This window comes from Tachysurus vachellii, chromosome 24 (assembly GCF_030014155.1).
Source record: "Tachysurus vachellii isolate PV-2020 chromosome 24, HZAU_Pvac_v1, whole genome shotgun sequence".
Taxonomy (NCBI): domain Eukaryota; kingdom Metazoa; phylum Chordata; class Actinopteri; order Siluriformes; family Bagridae; genus Tachysurus; species Tachysurus vachellii.
In genome coordinates, this window is record NC_083483.1 from 13,486,315 (window position 1) to 13,502,760 (window position 16,446).

At 39.2% G+C, this 16,446-nt stretch overlaps 3 protein-coding genes and 3 non-coding genes across 7 annotated transcripts in view; 2 read left to right on the top strand and 4 right to left on the bottom strand.

Annotated features, from left to right (window-relative positions):
- The window catches only part of gpalpp1 (GPALPP motifs containing 1), a 3,719-nt gene extending 2,645 nt beyond the window's left edge, over window positions 1-1,074 (top strand). Inside the window, exon 6 of the mRNA XM_060860154.1 lies at window positions 210-1,074. Coding sequence (XP_060716137.1) covers window positions 210-428 — 219 coding nt within the window. The 3' untranslated portion in view covers window positions 429-1,074. The remainder of the gene's footprint in view (window positions 1-209) is intronic.
- A 1,198-nt stretch (window positions 1,075-2,272) lies between these two features.
- gtf2f2a (general transcription factor IIF, polypeptide 2a) lies at window positions 2,273-9,368 on the top strand. 2 transcript variants are annotated; one of them, XM_060860834.1, is made up of 9 exons: window positions 2,273-2,468; window positions 3,811-3,884; window positions 3,983-4,001; window positions 4,105-4,249; window positions 6,429-6,476; window positions 6,795-6,876; window positions 6,957-7,056; window positions 7,775-7,918; window positions 8,922-9,368. In XM_060860834.1, the coding sequence occupies exons 1-9, from the start codon at window positions 2,403-2,405 to the stop codon at window positions 9,039-9,041; spliced, it is 798 nt and encodes a 265-aa protein (XP_060716817.1). In that variant the 5' UTR covers window positions 2,273-2,402; the 3' UTR covers window positions 9,042-9,368. The 2 variants fall into 2 exon arrangements, with proteins under 2 accessions (XP_060716817.1, XP_060716818.1); XM_060860835.1 differs by lacking the exon at window positions 6,429-6,476.
- A 686-nt stretch (window positions 9,369-10,054) lies between these two features.
- tpt1 (tumor protein, translationally-controlled 1) lies at window positions 10,055-13,719 on the bottom strand. Its single transcript, XM_060860836.1, has 6 exons — window positions 13,563-13,719; window positions 12,742-12,815; window positions 11,958-12,145; window positions 11,413-11,518; window positions 11,112-11,228; window positions 10,055-10,546 (listed from the first exon to the last, which is right to left on the bottom strand). Exons 1-6 carry the CDS (start codon window positions 13,588-13,590, stop codon window positions 10,544-10,546), a joined length of 516 nt encoding a protein of 171 aa, XP_060716819.1. The 5' UTR covers window positions 13,591-13,719; the 3' UTR covers window positions 10,055-10,543.
- LOC132839894 (small nucleolar RNA SNORA31) lies at window positions 10,707-10,838 on the bottom strand. Its single transcript, XR_009647772.1, has one exon. It is a non-coding gene; the product is annotated as a small nucleolar RNA SNORA31 (small nucleolar RNA).
- On the bottom strand, window positions 11,293-11,363 carry LOC132839900 (small nucleolar RNA SNORD58). Its single transcript, XR_009647777.1, has one exon. It is a non-coding gene; the product is annotated as a small nucleolar RNA SNORD58 (small nucleolar RNA).
- On the bottom strand, window positions 11,600-11,732 carry LOC132839895 (small nucleolar RNA SNORA31). The gene has a single exon (XR_009647773.1). It is a non-coding gene; the product is annotated as a small nucleolar RNA SNORA31 (small nucleolar RNA).
- Window positions 13,720-16,446: the final 2,727 nt, after the last annotated feature.

Consider the following 16,446-nt stretch of genomic DNA (forward strand, 5'->3'; position numbering starts at 1 on the left):
CACCCTTTGCCCTACACATGTGGTAAATGATCTAGAGACAGTTGTAAGTCTTTTAGTTAGTCTTGGTGTGCCAGAACGCTAGTTTCAAAATTATTGGCACCCTCCCTGTTAAAGGTTCATGAACAATTTGTCCGTTTAGAAATCTGTTTCATTGTAAAAGGAATCGTAGCTCGATTTTTAACTGTACAACCGCTGGTTCTCCTTGTCAGGATTCCAAGAGAGGGGAGTCGCTCATGACCATACACGCCAAGAAAATGAAGAGGAAAGCTGAGGAGGACTCGAACAAGCCGGTTGAGAGGAGGCCCTTCGACCGAGACGCCGACCTGCAGGTGAACCGATTCGACGAGGCGCAAAAGAAAGCTCTGCTGAAAAAGAGTCAAGAGCTCAACACACGCTTCTCACACAGCAAGGATCGAATGTTCCTCTGAGGAACTTGTTACACCCCAAGTGATGTTGTTAAAAAAAAAATCATGGACTCCATTAAAGGTGCGGTTTGTAAAAGTCTAAAGTTATCTTGTTTATCATATAATATGATCAAATTCATCAGAACAGTTAGGAAATACAAAACAGAATACTACACATTGCCAAGCGATGATTCATGCTGGATTTCTGGCCCTGAAAATTAGCTCTGCCCCAAACAAATCCATGTTTTAACAGAATATAGGGTTGAAAAATGCAGCAGCATTCTGGAACCTGAGCATCGGGCTACAGCACTGATTAGTAGTTTCAACAATTCAACCAAAAATGATGACAACTGGAAACATCTCCGACAAGACAAACTTCCAGTTCTATTAGTATGATATTGTACAGGATTGTGTTTAGTCTGTAGTTTGTGTTTGGGATTTTTTTTACCACAAGAGGATGTGACATCAAATATAAATCTGTTTTTCCTGTGCTGTATTTTCATGCTTTTATTAAGATTGAGATTAAAAAAATGAGATTTTTTTTGTTTCCTTTAATTTTATCATTATCCATACATTTAATTTTCTGAGGCTTATCTTACACACCGTTACATTTAACCTGGAGTTTTGTCCCAATGAAAACCCATTGAAAGCAATATCATGTCTGGTCACATTTTGGTGCTTTTGTGTCAGTTTTGTTGTTTATTTATTGATATATTTAATTTCATAGGTGTGTGTTGAATGTAAGTGATTGACTCCTTAAATACAGTTATAATACTTTCAGGGCTCTCAAGTGTCACGCATTGAGCGTGACAGTCACTCATTTGGGTCTTATGTCACAAGTAGTCTAGGCCAGTGGTTCTCAAACTGGGGGCCCGGAGATGGTGCCAGAAAACGAGTAAAAGAGGCCCCTGGTTCCTTTTTTCATAGGTGACTGGATTGAACCAATTTGAGAGGCTATCAAAGCCTTGGTTTTAGTGCTTCCACGTTCTAATGCTGATGCCGAGAGGGTATTTTTTATGGTCGGTTTGAACAAAACCTCAACACGAATCAGCTTGTCTCTGGACGGGACATTGTCCTCAATCATGACCCTAAAAATCTCTGTGCTTGAGCCGAACTGTTTTAAATGGGAGCAACATTACAAATGATAAAGGAGTCCAAAAAAGGCAACAAACACTTACAATAAACAACACTAGTCATAATCTCTCTCTTTCTCTCTCTCTCTCTCACACACACACACTCTCTAGGTCTCTCTCTCTCACACACACAGACACTCTCTCTAAGTCTCTCTCTCACACACACACACACTCTAAGTCTCTCTCTCTCTCACACACACACACACACTCTCTCTAAGTCTCTCTCACACACACACACACTCTCTCTAAGCCTCTCTCTCACACACACACTCTCTAAGTCTCTCTCTCTCACACACACACACACAGACACTCTCTCTAAGTCTCTCTCACACACACTCTCTCTAAGCCTCTCTCTCACACACGCACTCTCTAAGTCTCTCTCTCTCACACACACACACAGACACTCTCTCTAAGTCTCTCTCTCACACACACACACTCTAAGTCTCTCTCACACACACTCTCTCTAAGCCTCTCTCTCTCACACACACACTCTCTAAGTCTCTCTCTCTCACACACACACACACACACACACACTCATTAATAAATGGAAATTGAATAAATACAATAATAAATCTTATGGTTATATCATACTTTATTAGCTATAAATGAAAGCTAGGCTATTATCTATTGGTTTACGTTTAATTTCAAACAATTATGATTTATGCCATTTTTAATAACAAGAAGAAGATAAAGAATAAGCATGGCGGAGAGAGAAACCGGAAGTTACGACAGAGGTCACGTGATTGTTTTGCTGCTCTATGGTGGTAAACAGTCCCAGTGTGTAAGACAACACATTATGCTCTTATAAAACATAACAAATCCTGATGAAATTATAAAAAACTAATTATCGACACGAGCAGTGAGAATGTCAGAAAGATCAGACGTGGATTTAACCGGAGCCAAACAAAACACAGGCGTTTGGTTGGTTAAGGTTAGTAACGCACGCGCATGTAGCCTAGCATGTAGCCTAGCATGTAGCCTAGCTAGCTTCGTTAGCATTGCTAATAATACTGTGTAGTAAATATATTTATATATATAATATATACAGATATATATAACGTCACCCGAATCCTGCTTCAAATAAATCATCCGCATGCACCATAATTTTCTCTAAATAAGTTGGACACAATTATATAATTATTAGTTTTCATCTTGATGCGGTGACAATCGACGGTTCTTCATCAGCACATTCGTCACAGTTAAAGGATCTGTGCGTAACATAATACGGCTGATGCTTTTAAATTAACATTAACTATTTACTTATTTATTTATGTATTTATTTATTCATTTATGTATTCATTTATTTACTGTATTTATTTATGTATTAACTTATTTATTTATTTATCTATTTGTTTATTAATGAACCAAAGGCTTTTTCTTTGGCTGTAACAAGCTACATTTTATTAACGCCATAAACACAAGCTTTACTCCTTTTCAGACTTAAGCTGGAATGTCAACTTTCTGTCCTATATTTATGCTTCTTCTCTATTATCACTATGCACCTACACACCAAGACACATTCCTGTACATGTAGAACCCTACAGAACCTGGCAATAAACCTAATACTGGTTCTGAACTTCCCAGTTATTTTTTCCAGTAACTCGTTGCTTGTAGGCTACAGAACACACCATGTATTTAGGATATAACGTCCTAAATCTAAGGAATGTAATAATAAAGGCTTGTGTGAGAAACACCTCGCTCGTGTATATGTGAGGAATAGAACACTCCTTTGTCTTGGTGTTTTGTGCATGGATGCAGCCTCGTTGTAGACTGTTAGACATCGTGTTGTTTAATGGATCCTTTAGATTATTTGAACAATAAACATATGCAGCTACTTGAAGGCATGGTGACTTATTAGATAGGTAGAATGTTTTCCTCACATCTCTGGGGTTGGAGGTTTGATTCCTGCCACCGTTTTTCTGTGTGTAGAGTTTGCATGTTCCTCCGCTTTCCTCCCCCAGTACGAAGACACAACTTGTAGTCTTATTGTCATCTCTAAATCGTGTGTCATCCGTTGTCTGGAACACATTTCTTGTCCCTTTTTGCATTTCAGCCATTTTCTCCTCAGCTAAAGAAGCTCTTAAGCCACCCAAAAGTCCTCGTCTCTACTCCTAACATTTTTTGACCTTAAGCGCTCTGTTAAGGTTTAAGATGCTTTGTGAATAACTTTTATCTTTACTAGGATCTTCTCTTTTAAATTTAAATGGAAATGCCCACATTTACACCTTCTTGAGTCTGTTATAGACCTAACGTTAGTCCTGATTGTCACACAGGTACCGAAGTATTTGTCTCAGCAATGGGCCAAAGCATCAGGAAGAGGAGAAGTGGGAAAGCTCAGAATTGGGAAGTGAGTGACGTGGTTATTAATCCGTGTATTCATTAGGAGATGTTTAGCACAGAATATTTACACTGAGAGATTTTTGTTTGTGTGTTTGATCTTTACAGGAATCAGGGGAAGGCTGAGGTGAGTATACCAGTGTGCAGTGTTTTACTGTGTGTTGGACTCGGAGATGGTTTAAATGTAGAATAGATGCATCGTGTCCCAGTCCTGACTCTCTCTTTTTTAGGTGTCCTTCACGCTAAACGAAGAGCTGACAACGATAGAGAGCATGGGGGAGAAGGCGTCCATGGTGCGAGCGCCTCGTGAACACCCGTTCACCCTGCAGACGGTCGGGGGACAGACCCTGGCTGTGTACACAGAGACATTCTCAGGTAAAGAGTTCACCTCCTGAGGCACAGGGGTTATGTTACAGCTTAAAGTGACCAAGATCTCAGACCTAAACTGAGCATTTCATTATTAGCACATCATTATTAGAATTCTTTTAGCTCGGTTGGTCAAAAACCTGGATTTAAGTTACCATCAATTTCAATCACATCATAATAGTTAGCTTAACTAGCTTGCTAGCTACTTTCACTAATGCCATTATCCACCAATTCTTTTCTATTGTTTGTTAGCTAGCTTATTAGCAGACTTAGCAAATGGTTTCATCTAGGATATAACATTAGGCTAATCATTGCTAGCTCGAATGTGAACTATTTAACATTTTATAACAGCTTGTTAGCTACCATGATTAATGGTGTTATAGCTAGCATAATGTTAGCTAGCTGGTCATAGAGTCTTATTTGTTTTAAAGTCACAGGATTAGCTAACATGCTAACACTCAAACATGAATTAGCTTATTAGAAAAATAATATTATGGCATATTGATCAATATTATATCTAATATCTATCTAAATATATCTATCTAATATTATATCTAAATCAATATTAGATCTCCTTAGCTAGCTGTTATTACTGAGGTAATATTTAGCTAAGACTGCTGTGTCGAGGTCATTTGTTTATCATATAAAGCAGCATCAGTTCAGTTTTAGTGTTTAACGATGTTAAGTGAACATCAGTCAAAATGTATTTAAATAGAAATTAAACTTACACAATTAAATACATATGGTCTTTTAAATCCTCGGCTTTTTTCTACCTTCCGTGGTTTGCTACGATAAACACTGCCTAAGTGATACTGTGTCCTAGAGTCAATAAATAGATTAATAAATAACTAAATCAGTTTAAATGTGTTTCTTAAAATCCTAATGAAAGCCTGAGATATGAGCTAATATTAAATAGCTGATGTGTAGAAACATCTGAGCTGCTGCTGGACAGGTAAGTCATTAACATCTCTCTCTCTCTCTCTCTGTCTCTCTCTCTCTCTCTCTCTCTCTCTCCCCCTCTCCCTTCCTGTTATTTCTTTCTCTTCATTCTCGATTTGATTTCTCTACCCGGGTGATTCACATCGATGATCGATCGGCAGTTTTGGTGTAATGAACGTGTCCGTGTGTGTTCGAGCTTTCCTGCCGCTGCTCCGTGCGCGACCTCCATGTCTGCTTTATTAATGGATTAACGTGTGTCGTGTCGTGTTGCCGTGGGGTGTGTGATTCAGTGGTGCACTTCTGTGACAATAACCTGGTTTTCACAAACCAAATCAATATTCTCTCTCTCTGTCTCTCTCTCTCTCTCTCTCTCTCATATGAGCGGTGTTTCTGTGCTACGCTTGGATTTTGCGTGTGTGTGTGCATGATCAACGTTGCTTGTTTAAGGCTGAGCTGGAGTTTGCCTCAGTGTCAGGACTGCTTTTGGGGTTTTTCCTGAGAGAGATTCTGCATTTCAATCTCAATATGAAGAGGTTTTCTTCTCTCCTCACTCCAGCGCTCAGGACGACCCGAGTACAAAATGACAGCTCCTTTTCAGCAATTTTTGGTTTGTGCTGTTGAACTGCATCCTCAATCCTGATTGGTCACAAGATTCCTTTTCTATAACATTACATTAATACGCTTATACTATCGCGGTATTGTTTCTATAGTAACCGCTCGTTCACAGGGAAGAACAAAACAAAACTTCCCATGAGCAGAAGTAAGAAATGCCTTGTTGATGAGCGAGAGATCAGAGGAGAATGAACAGACTGGTCTGAGCTGGACGGAAGTGAAGATAAACTTAAATAACAGCCTAGAGCAAGAATCTGAGGCCTTCATAGGCACAAAAACAATGTTCTCTTCAGTTTGGGTGTCAATTGCCCAACAGTGGCAGCTTGGCAGTGCTGGGGCTTGAACCCTGATCAACAACCCAGAGCTTTAACCACTTGAGACACCACTGATCCTACTGAACATAACTGGTGCAGGAATGTGTGAACTGACTGTGTGTGTGTGTGTGTGTGTGTGTGTGTGGTTCAATCACCTTCAAGAACACTGTTCGGAGACTCCGGCTGTTGGAGTAGGAGTGAAGTGAACATGCTTCAGAATAGGGATTTGGGGCGACAGGTTACTCACTGTGTGGTGTGTGTGTGTGTGAGGCTTGGCTTGTGTGTGTGTTTCTTTGGTTCTCATGTTGCCATCCTTCTCATAGGCCAGTCAGACGCTGAAGGCAGCGGTTCAGGTACTGGTACGAGTCCAGGTGAGTCCTCTGTCTACTCTCAGGACTATTGGAGCGTCTTTAGATTAAACAGAGTCTCAGACACCAGTTTTAACTGATGATGCTTATAAGTTGTGGTGTGAGATGATAAGACAATCATCATGCAGACAGTAAGATTATTTGGTAGGTCGTGTGTCGGAAAACGGAGAGACGTGTGTAATGAGAGTTTTGGAGAAAATGGCGACTGAACAGAAGTGGAGTTTGGTGTCGTCACAGTGTGTGTGCTTCTTTTAGATGATCATATTTTAATAGTGCACTCTGTGTGTGTGTGTGTGTGTGTGTGTGTGATTCCTCACAAAGACAAAATAGCGCTGGAGGGCGTGGTGGTGCAGCGAGCCGAGTGCAGACCAGGCGCCAACGAGCACTACATGAGGTTAAAAAGGTAAGTGTGTATAGTCTTAAGCACACACACACAGCTTTATATACTGTTTGCTTTCTGATTCGTCTTTTGCTTTCTTACAGGCTGCAGATCGAGGAGTCGTCGAAGCCTCATCGGTTCTCTCAGCAGCTGGAGAAAGCCGTCACCACTAACTACAAACCCGTGGCCAATCACGCGTATAACGTGAGTCGGGTTTATCATAAGAATATCGATCTCACAATAACACACTTTGGTATAGATTCATATCACAGTGCTGCTGAATTCTCAGATCTGATTGGTCAGAAAGGGTTGATTCGTTTGCCATAACAAAACAAAAAACACGGTGTGACGTAGATTTGAGTTCGTTTCTTGCCGTATGTGAAATTTATATTCTATTTATGGACGGAGTCTCCAGTGTCAGGAGATTTTAGGAGTTATTGGTTAACGAGCTGCATTTAATTGTCTTTTTAACAATGAGAGATACAGACATAGAGAGAGTGGTGAGGCTTAAAGCTGCTGAAACTTTACAACTTTTTGTTACACGGACATTCTTTGACCTTAAATGTTCCTATTAACGTATAAAAGAAAGCATACGCGGTGTTGCAATGTTATGAAATTGTAATCGTTAATAAATTGCTGTGGTATAAGAGGAATAAAACAACAAGGTGGATGTGGAAATTAATCAGCGTCGTGGTGATAAATCAGCGGCTCGGCTTCATTACGTCACACAGTATCCGCACTATACTTGTTTGTTGTCATGGATACGAACACGGCATACCGAACAGCTCCGTCAGTGTCTCGAATGTTTTGTCGACGTCTAGTTCCAGGTCGTTGTGGTGCCTCAATGTCTCGTACAAGTGTGTTAGCAGGAATCAGAAGCGTTTCCTAGCTGAGCCATTTTTTATTTTTTTTTTCTTCCCAGCTGGATTATGAGAAAAAGAAGAAGGAAGAAGGCAAAAGAGCACGAGCAGACAAGCATCAGGTGTTGGACATGCTCTTCTCTGCCTTTGAGAAGCATCAGTATTACAATATTAAAGACCTAGTGGACATCACCAAACAGCCCGTGGTAAGAACCCCGAGAAGACTTTTTGTTTGTTTGTTTGTTTATCCCATCATGCACACTGATGACTGATTAGTGTAGCTAAAGTAAAACAAGCTGTTAGAGGAGTGAATCATCCCACCATCTCCATTCTGATTGGTCAGCTTTCTCTCTTAATAGAGTTTATTTTCCTCATATTAAAGATGTCTATTCACGATTCGTTTCTATAGCAACGGTTTACACAGCCGACCAAAACGAACGTCTAAGAGGACAAAAAGCAACATGTTAGTTAAATAAAAATAAAACTCACATCCTCACTTTTTTTTTTTTTTATACGTTCCGTGTTTTTGCTAATAACAAAGCCTCGATTGATTCGAATTAGTGTGACTTGTAATTTTAGATTTCTATTCGCGTTAGAATCGTTTAAAAAGGTTGTAGTTCACTCACACGAGCTGCTTATTAACTACAGCACTAAAGTTCTAACGTTCGTTTAAACTGACAAGTTAAGACTCGAGGTTCAAACTGAAACATCTATACGGATTAGATTGTGTTTTGGGGGGAAAATAAAACTTGCCCTGTTGCTTGAAATGAGATCCTGAAGCTTGCATCCAGAAAAGTACACAAAAGACACAAGACTTTTCAAACCCGAGATTACTTTTGACCAAGTGTCCTACATGGACAGCCTGTGACCCAGAAGTTGTAGATAGATCCACTTGGAGACCATCACGATGTCGTCGAGTCGGTCAGTTTTGTGCTCAGGTCTTCATCAGTGAAGCAGGAATTAGTGTTAAGTCTGTAATGAGCTCTTGTTTACACAATTCCACTGGACTAGAAACGACATTATTTACATTGACGTTTCCTGTCGTGTCACCCAAATGAGGAAGCGGTTCCTCTCACGGTTTCTTCCCCACATCATCTCAGGGAGTTTTTACTCATCACCGTAACTTAATTGTAAACTCTGCTGCTTTGATACGTCAGTAAAATAAATTCAATGGAATTGATGAACTTGTTACTTGTGTCCTGCACTCAGATTTACCTGAAGGAGATCCTGCGTGACATCGGAATCTACAACGTGAAGGGAACTCACAAGAACACCTGGGAGCTGAAGCCCGAGTACAGACATTACCAGAACGAGGAGAAGAGCGACTGAGCAGCTCGTCTTACTCTCACACTCTGCTTCCGTTATCTTGTAAATCATAGTTTGTCGCTGTAACGAGGTAGACCGGTTGTCATGGAAACATATCCTGCCTCCTGAATAGCGTAAAGAAAAATCTAGCAGCACGTGCCTGGATGCAGTTTTTAAGAATTTTTACCACTTTTTATCAGGAATAAGTTTATTTCAGTTATTTTTGCAGAATAATTAACGGTGATGTAATGTTAGAGAGCAGCATGTAGACAAAACCTGTGTTTATGACTTTAGGATCAGCTTTAAGGCTTGTACACACTGCTGAAGTAAAGGTTTAGTACAAAAATTCAACCCTTTGTCTCTGTTATAAAATGTCTTTTTTTTTACCTTCCTGATTTCTCAAACCACCGTCAAAGATATTCTTTGATATTGTAAAGAATTAATTACGATGCTGGCTGCTTGACCAGAACAGATTTAACCCAAAACATGCAGAAAAAAGCCCAGGAATTAGATCCAAGAACCTTACTACTTAGATTTTCTATACCAACAGGCAGGTTTGTGACGACAAAACTTCACCTTCTCACTGACGTTAATTATAAAGTTGTACAGAAAATACTCAATCGACGTATTGGAATAGCAAACTGAATCACTCTGCTGACATAAATAATTTACACATCAGTTGGAAAATGAATAACACACGTCATTTGCCCTTTTTCAATAATTCAGATGGTTACAGCATAAACCCTAAAACTTAATGATCTGAAATGGGTTTTAAATTAAAATGCTAACTACAGGACTTTTAATCAATCCTTATTCAGCATCAAATCCCCGGAACAGAACTTTCTAAACCCGCACCAGCGCTTCAGACACACCAGAGGAACCGGTTAAGTCACACCCTGGCTTTACAAAATTCTATACGCTTCTATACGCGAGAGGGAGATTAAGTCCTTCAGCGTTCCTTTAAAGCAATACCTGAAAATGTTCAATTCTGTGCAGGGAAAGTTGCAAATAAATAATTCTTTACTCTCCACACAAGACACCTTTAGCCAGCAGCTTGACTTTATTTCACAAATAGTGCCAAGAAATCCTATACAATTCTGTGATTCGGACAACATGGGCAGGAAAGGGGGCAATAATACCTGTACGACTGCCGTCTGAGCGCCGACATGCACACAGCAAAACCAATTCCCAGGCAGTCAAAAGTTGATGAAATTAAAAAAATAAACCCTAAAGTGAGCTGCATCATTCATGTCTTCTTGCCCTGACAATGCAAAGCTCTGATGTGATCCAGCTCACTATAATACTGTTCACCCCCCCCGAGCTGGGGTGTGGAGGGGCTTCGAGTTCTGCATGGACACTGATTATAGGAATCGAAGCGGTGGCCGTTGAGGAGGAGGAAGGAGAAGGAGGTTTAAGAGAGCTTCCGGTCCTGATCCTGATGGAGTCGTGTGGAATGAGTGATCTGATCCAAAAGCTTTCACGGCCAGCCACTGATGAGAAGCAGCCAGGGACACGAGCAGGGTATTTTACTGAAGAGAAAAATCACACAAAACACACACATAGATCAGACATGATTCACACGATCTAGGGTGTGTTTGTTTTTGTACTAGCTCCCTCAGCTTATTAGTTAGTACCCATGTGACATGAAATCAGTTAAACTTTCATTCCAACGCCAGACCGACACAGACGGCCTGTTCTCCTCTCTTCAATCTGCTTCTGCCACGTTCCAGACAGATAGAAAGCGCGAGGAGGTTTACTGTCGCATCTCAGTGCAAACCCAGAGGCCACTGATAACGGCAGCAGGTCTATCAGTAGATGCCACAAGACGAGGCTATAGTTATTTGATAAAACGAGCAACAAGTGCTCTCTATAGAGCATACAAATAATCCAATACAAGTAGAAAATGACACCATTTTGCCTGATTGATTACTAAACGGCAAATGAAAGGTCCTCAGGAGTTTAACCCTCAAACAGCAACACTAAAGGTGGGTTTACGCTTCACGATGACAAGTTTCTTAAACAAAAACTGCGTTCCTACACAAACACGAAGCCTGACACGTCTTTAGCCATTACACGCAGACAGGAGACACTTACACATTTCTCAGACTCAAGACCGTCTTTGAAGAAAAGCATGTACGGTGTCACTCCATCCTCACGGAAGTCGAGCAGACCGATCGAGCCGTCTGGGTTCATTGATTCGCCTGTGAAAAACTGCACAGAGACGGTTCTGATTAGAGAAATAAAAAAAATCAGACGTGATTTTTCAGCAGTTTGTTGTACTCAGGATACGATTTCGTTTCATTGGTCTTGACCTCCAAAGGTGTCCTAAGATCGTCATCATTGTACGTACATTGTTATCACATGTCCTCTCTCGAACACACAAGCTCACATGTACCTGGAAATTCTTGATGTTGCCAATGATTTTCTTGACCTCAGCTGGAGCATTAGCCATGAAGGGCTCTACTCGTTCAGGACACGTTTCCTGCAGTTTGGCCTTCACCCTGTTAAAAAAAACAAACAAACAAACATGTCTATTATACAGCAATTACAAGCCTTCAGAAACAAAGGATTCCCAAAGAAAACCATGTTGTCCCCAATTCAATCTTCCAAATCACAGACAAGACATGAAGAAAGCGCAGGGACGGTTTATTTAGCATCTATAAATTAAAACCCAATTGCTCACAAGAGAAGCAACTCAGCTGTCAACAGATGCTGACAAAAAGGAGCACAACACCAAGGACAGGTTAAACTGGAAAATAAACTAACACCAAAGCCAAACACAGGAGTGTTTAGCTTGTCAACAGATTAATCCAACAACTACAGTACACAATTATAAATAGCATTTGTCTGGATTTCTATTGTGACCATTATACTGAACAGAATGAGCAAATATAATCCTAAAAAAGGCTCTGAAACGCTTATCTATATCTGAACACTCACGCCTTCATGTAGTCCTTGATGTAGACCATGTAAGACTTCTTGTCGTAACTGGTTTCCTGGAGCTTGTGGTTGAGGACTATGTCGACACCGCTGACTGTCGTCGAATCACAGCCATCATCCTGGACCTCTGCGGACGCGTTGCCACCGATCAGCGAATCGTCGATGTCCCCCTCTGATCTGCTGATCATCTACAGACACAAAAGGATGTTGGTGAAATCGCTGTTCTGCTGGAACTTTGGGAATCACCATTATGCTGCAGTGTGCTGGTCACAGCAGGACACCAAATGACGTGCCATAAACCCAATACAGCAACGCAATACATGAAAACGGTAACAAGCCCGGAAACCTGTTTAGTCAGGTTTCTGCATTCACGTTCCATTACAAAACCAGGCGACACCTGCTTTCAAGTCATTTTATTACTCATTTGAAAAGAAACGGTCGCTAATACAAAATTTCTCCTTAGGCAATATGCAAATATCGATGCGTCAAACCTAACAGATGCCTCAAAAATATTCCTGAGTCATTTTCTCTAACTATTTCGGAAACGTGCTCACACAATAACGGCAATTTTATTTCCATTAAAAAGTAAACATTTAAATGTAAACATTGATGCAGTGAAACCAGACTTGAAAGTCTTGGTGCAAAGAGTTCTTTGTTCATGAGTCAGTCCTGCATATGACTCACCAAGTGAGGAGTCAAATAACTGAATCACCTGTTTGGATTAATATTAACGTGTTATATCTAAATTAAAAGGAGACAAAAAAAAAAAAAGAGGTTTTCTTACCTTTCCCTCAACCTCGATCATCATTCCGTTCTCCGACTCCTTGAGTTTGTAGATGTCTGAGAACATTTCATCTCCTAGAAGGGAAAAGAACAGCAAAGTTCAGACAGACTATAAAGTTCATCCTGGATCAGTTAATCACAAAAACACACAATAAATTAAAGCTTAAAAAAAAACCATACTGTCGTGTTTCCCAAATCTATTTATTCTAACAAACGAGATGATCCATAACTTAACTCTAATGGGCCCCAGGCCTGAGGGGAAAAAAAAAATAAAAAATAATCAAACCATGCTAAGCGCTAACAACTAGCTAAAAGCTAAAACCTTACGATGTCTGAAGTAGAAAGAAATCCTTCTCGAACACTCGAGATAAAATAGACAGGGACAAAAAGTTAGTCACAGTGAATAAACGAGTTATCTTAAAGCTACGTGTCCGTTTAGGAAGGGGGGAAAAAACTGGGCTAGTCAACATGCCGGCATTTTAGCATAACAGCTAACAGGCTAATAAAGTAGTTTTTATTTAATTTGTGACTTGGAAGCCAACTAAGATTCAACAGGAATTCTTCTCTAAACACGAATAATCTCTATTCATCGATTAAAAAGTGTAATAAAATCAAAAATGATGTTTTCTAATACAATGCTAGCTACACACAAGCGCGCGAGAACGTTAGCATTAAAAGCTAGCTAGGCTAACTAAGCTAACTAGGCCTCAGGCTTTCGACTAGAGATGAAGTAAATAAAACAAAAAAACGCGTTAAACATCAAAAATATCGACAGGGTCAAAGTGCGGGAAGTGTTTAGACTGGTTTAGAGAGCATTCTCACCGCTGATGATGTCCTTGAAGATGATCATTTTGTCGGATTGTGGGGCGGCGGTTCAGGAGGCGCTGGCTTTGACTGCAGCCTGGCGGAGACGCTCAGCTGAAAAGGCCGAGCAACGGAAACTCTCCGCCGGATACTGCAGAGGTGGCGGCGACGTCATCATCTCCCCGCCCCCTTGTTTACTGCTCCCTCTGAATCAGAATCAGATTTATTGGCCAAGTGTCACACAAGGAATTCGGTTCCAGCTGTTTGTGACTCTCAAAAGTACAGACATAAATAACACCATACTATTCAATCCAGTTCAATCCAGTTCAATTCAATTCAGTTCAGTTCAGTTCAGTTCAGTTCAGTTCAGTTCAATTCAATTCAATCCAGTTCAATTCAATTCAATTCAGTTCAGTTCAGTTCAGTTCAGTTCAATTCAGTTCAGTTCAGTTCAGTTCAGTTCAGTTCAGTTCAATTCAATTCAATCCAGTTCAATTCAATTCAATTCAATTCAGTTCAGTTCAGTTCAGTTCAATTCAATCCAGTTCAATTCAATTCAATTCAATTCAGTTCAGTTCAGTTCAATTCAATTCAGTTCAGTTCAGTTCAGTTCAATTCAGTTCAGTTCAGTTCAGTTCAGTTCAATTCAATTCAATCCAGTTCAATTCAATTCAATTCAGTTCAGTTCAGTTCAATTCAATTCAATTCAATTCAGTTCAGTTCAGTTCAGTTCAGTTCAGTTCAGTTCAATTCAATTCAATCCAGTTCAATTCAATTCAGTTCAGTTCGGTTCAGTTCAATATTAGCGCCTTTAACAATTTCCCAAAGCAGCAATTGTCTCAAACAAGCTTTACAGAAGTATGGAAATAGAAGAGAGAGAGAAAAAGAAATAAATATATGAAAAGAAGAAGAAGAAGAAGAAGAAGAAGAAGAAGAAGAAGAAGAAGAAGAAGAAGAAATACGGATAAAAAATAAATAAATGAATATATACAATTAAAGTTTAAAATTAATTAAAAAATTTGAAAAATAATATAGAGGAGGAACCGGAGGAACCAGACTCAGAAGGGAACCCATCATCATTTTATGTAACACTTATAACAATATAGACTATACAAGACACCGTACTATTTAATTCAGTTCAATTCAATTCAGTTTAATTCAATTCAGTTAATTCATGGGCATATGGTAGCCTAGTGGTTATGGTGTTGGGCTACCAATCGGAAGGTTGTGAGTTCAATCCCAGGTCCACCAAGCTGCCACTGTTGGGCCCCTGAGCAAGGCCCTTAACCTTCAATTGCTCAGCTGTATAAAAATGAGATGATGTAAGTCGCGCTGGATAAGGGTGTCTACCAAATGCTGTCAATTCAATATAGTGCCTTTAACAATTTCCTATTGTCTCAAAGCAGCTTTACAGATGTATGGAAACAGAATAGAGAGAAAAAATAAATAAATATAGAAGAAGAAGAAAAAATATGGAAAAAAAACAAATAAATGAATATATACAATTAAAGTTTAAAATTAATTTAAAAAAAAAAAAAAAATTTAAAATACTATATATATATTTTTTCTTTTTTTCATTGTGATATACACTCACCGGCCACTTTATTAGGTACACCTGTCCAACTGCTCGTTAATGCAAATTTCTAATCAGCCAAAAACATGGCAGCAACTCAATGCATTTAGGCATGTAGACATGGTCAAGACGATCTGCTGCAGTTCAAACCGAGCATCAGAATGGGGAAGAAAGGTGATTTAAGTGACTTTGAACGTGGCATGGTTGTTGGTGCCAGACAGGCTGGTCTGAGTATTTCAGAAACTGCTGATCTACTGGGATTTTCACGCACAACCATCTCTAGGGTTTACAGAGAATGGTCCGAAAAAGAGAAAATATCCAGTGAGCGGCAGTTCTGTGGGCGCAAATGCCTTGTTGATGCCAGAGGTCAGAGGAGAATGGCCAGACTGGTTCGAGCTAGAAAGGCAACAGTAACTCAAATAACCACTCGTTACAACCGAGGTATGTAGAAGAGCATCTCTGAACACAGAACAAGTCGAACCTTGAGGCGGTACCTACTACTACTAAGGAGTACCTAATAAAGTGGCCGGTGAGTATGTGTGTATATATATATATATATATATATATATATATATATATATATATATATATATGTATATCCCTAACAAGCGACAGCGGCAAGGAAAATCTACCCAAGACAATATGAGGAAGAAACCTTGAGAGGAACCAGACTCAGAAGGGAACCCATCGTCATTTGGGTGAGACTTATAACAATATAGACTATACAAGACAATACAGACGATGTGATACAATGTAGACAGTACGAGTGTTAAATATGAATACAGAATATATATGCTGCCTGGATCACCTCAGACTTGCTCATTGGGGATAAATACAAACACATTAAAATATATCTAATATTAATCTTGAATTTTGTATTATATTAATCTTTATATTATTCTTTATAATAACCTTTTGTTCTATGTTTATGTTCTGTAAAGCTGCTTTGAGACAATGTTAATTGTAAAAAGTGCTATACAAATAAACCTGAATTGAATTGAATTGAATTGAATGTCTTAAGTAAGGTTTTCATGGTACCAATGATTATTCTCATAATCTGACACTGACAAAACTGACAAAACTAAGTATTATTCCTACTTAACTATCTATCTTACTGAGACACAACTGACTGAGAAACACAAAGAAGGTGAACCAAGAAAACTTTACAAAAACAGGTTTAAAAATTTAATAATACAAGACAATATAGTAAGTTATTCTATTTATTTATTTATTTATTTATTTATTATTATTATTATTATTATTATTATTATTATTATTATTATTATTATTATTATTATTATTATGATGATGATGTTCCAGTATTCCCTG

Excerpts from the sequence above, each read along its gene's own strand:
- tpt1 (XM_060860836.1), bottom strand. The coding sequence starts at position 13,590 with ATGATCATCTTCAAGGACATCATCAGCG. Across the intron at positions 12,146-12,741 it reads TGATCGAGGTTGAGGGAAAG|ATGATCAGCAGATCAGAGGG; the intron begins GTAAGAAAACCT and ends TTGTGTCTGTAG. Across the intron at positions 11,229-11,412 it reads GCAACATCAAGAATTTCCAG|TTTTTCACAGGCGAATCAAT; the intron begins GTACATGTGAGC and ends GTCTCTGTGCAG.
- gtf2f2a (XM_060860834.1), top strand. The coding sequence starts at position 2,403 with ATGTCAGAAAGATCAGACGTGGATTTAACCGGAGCCAAACAAAACACA. Across the intron at positions 6,477-6,794 it reads AGGTACTGGTACGAGTCCAG|ACAAAATAGCGCTGGAGGGC; the intron begins GTGAGTCCTCTG and ends TTCCTCACAAAG. Across the intron at positions 7,919-8,921 it reads ACATCACCAAACAGCCCGTG|ATTTACCTGAAGGAGATCCT; the intron begins GTAAGAACCCCG and ends TCCTGCACTCAG.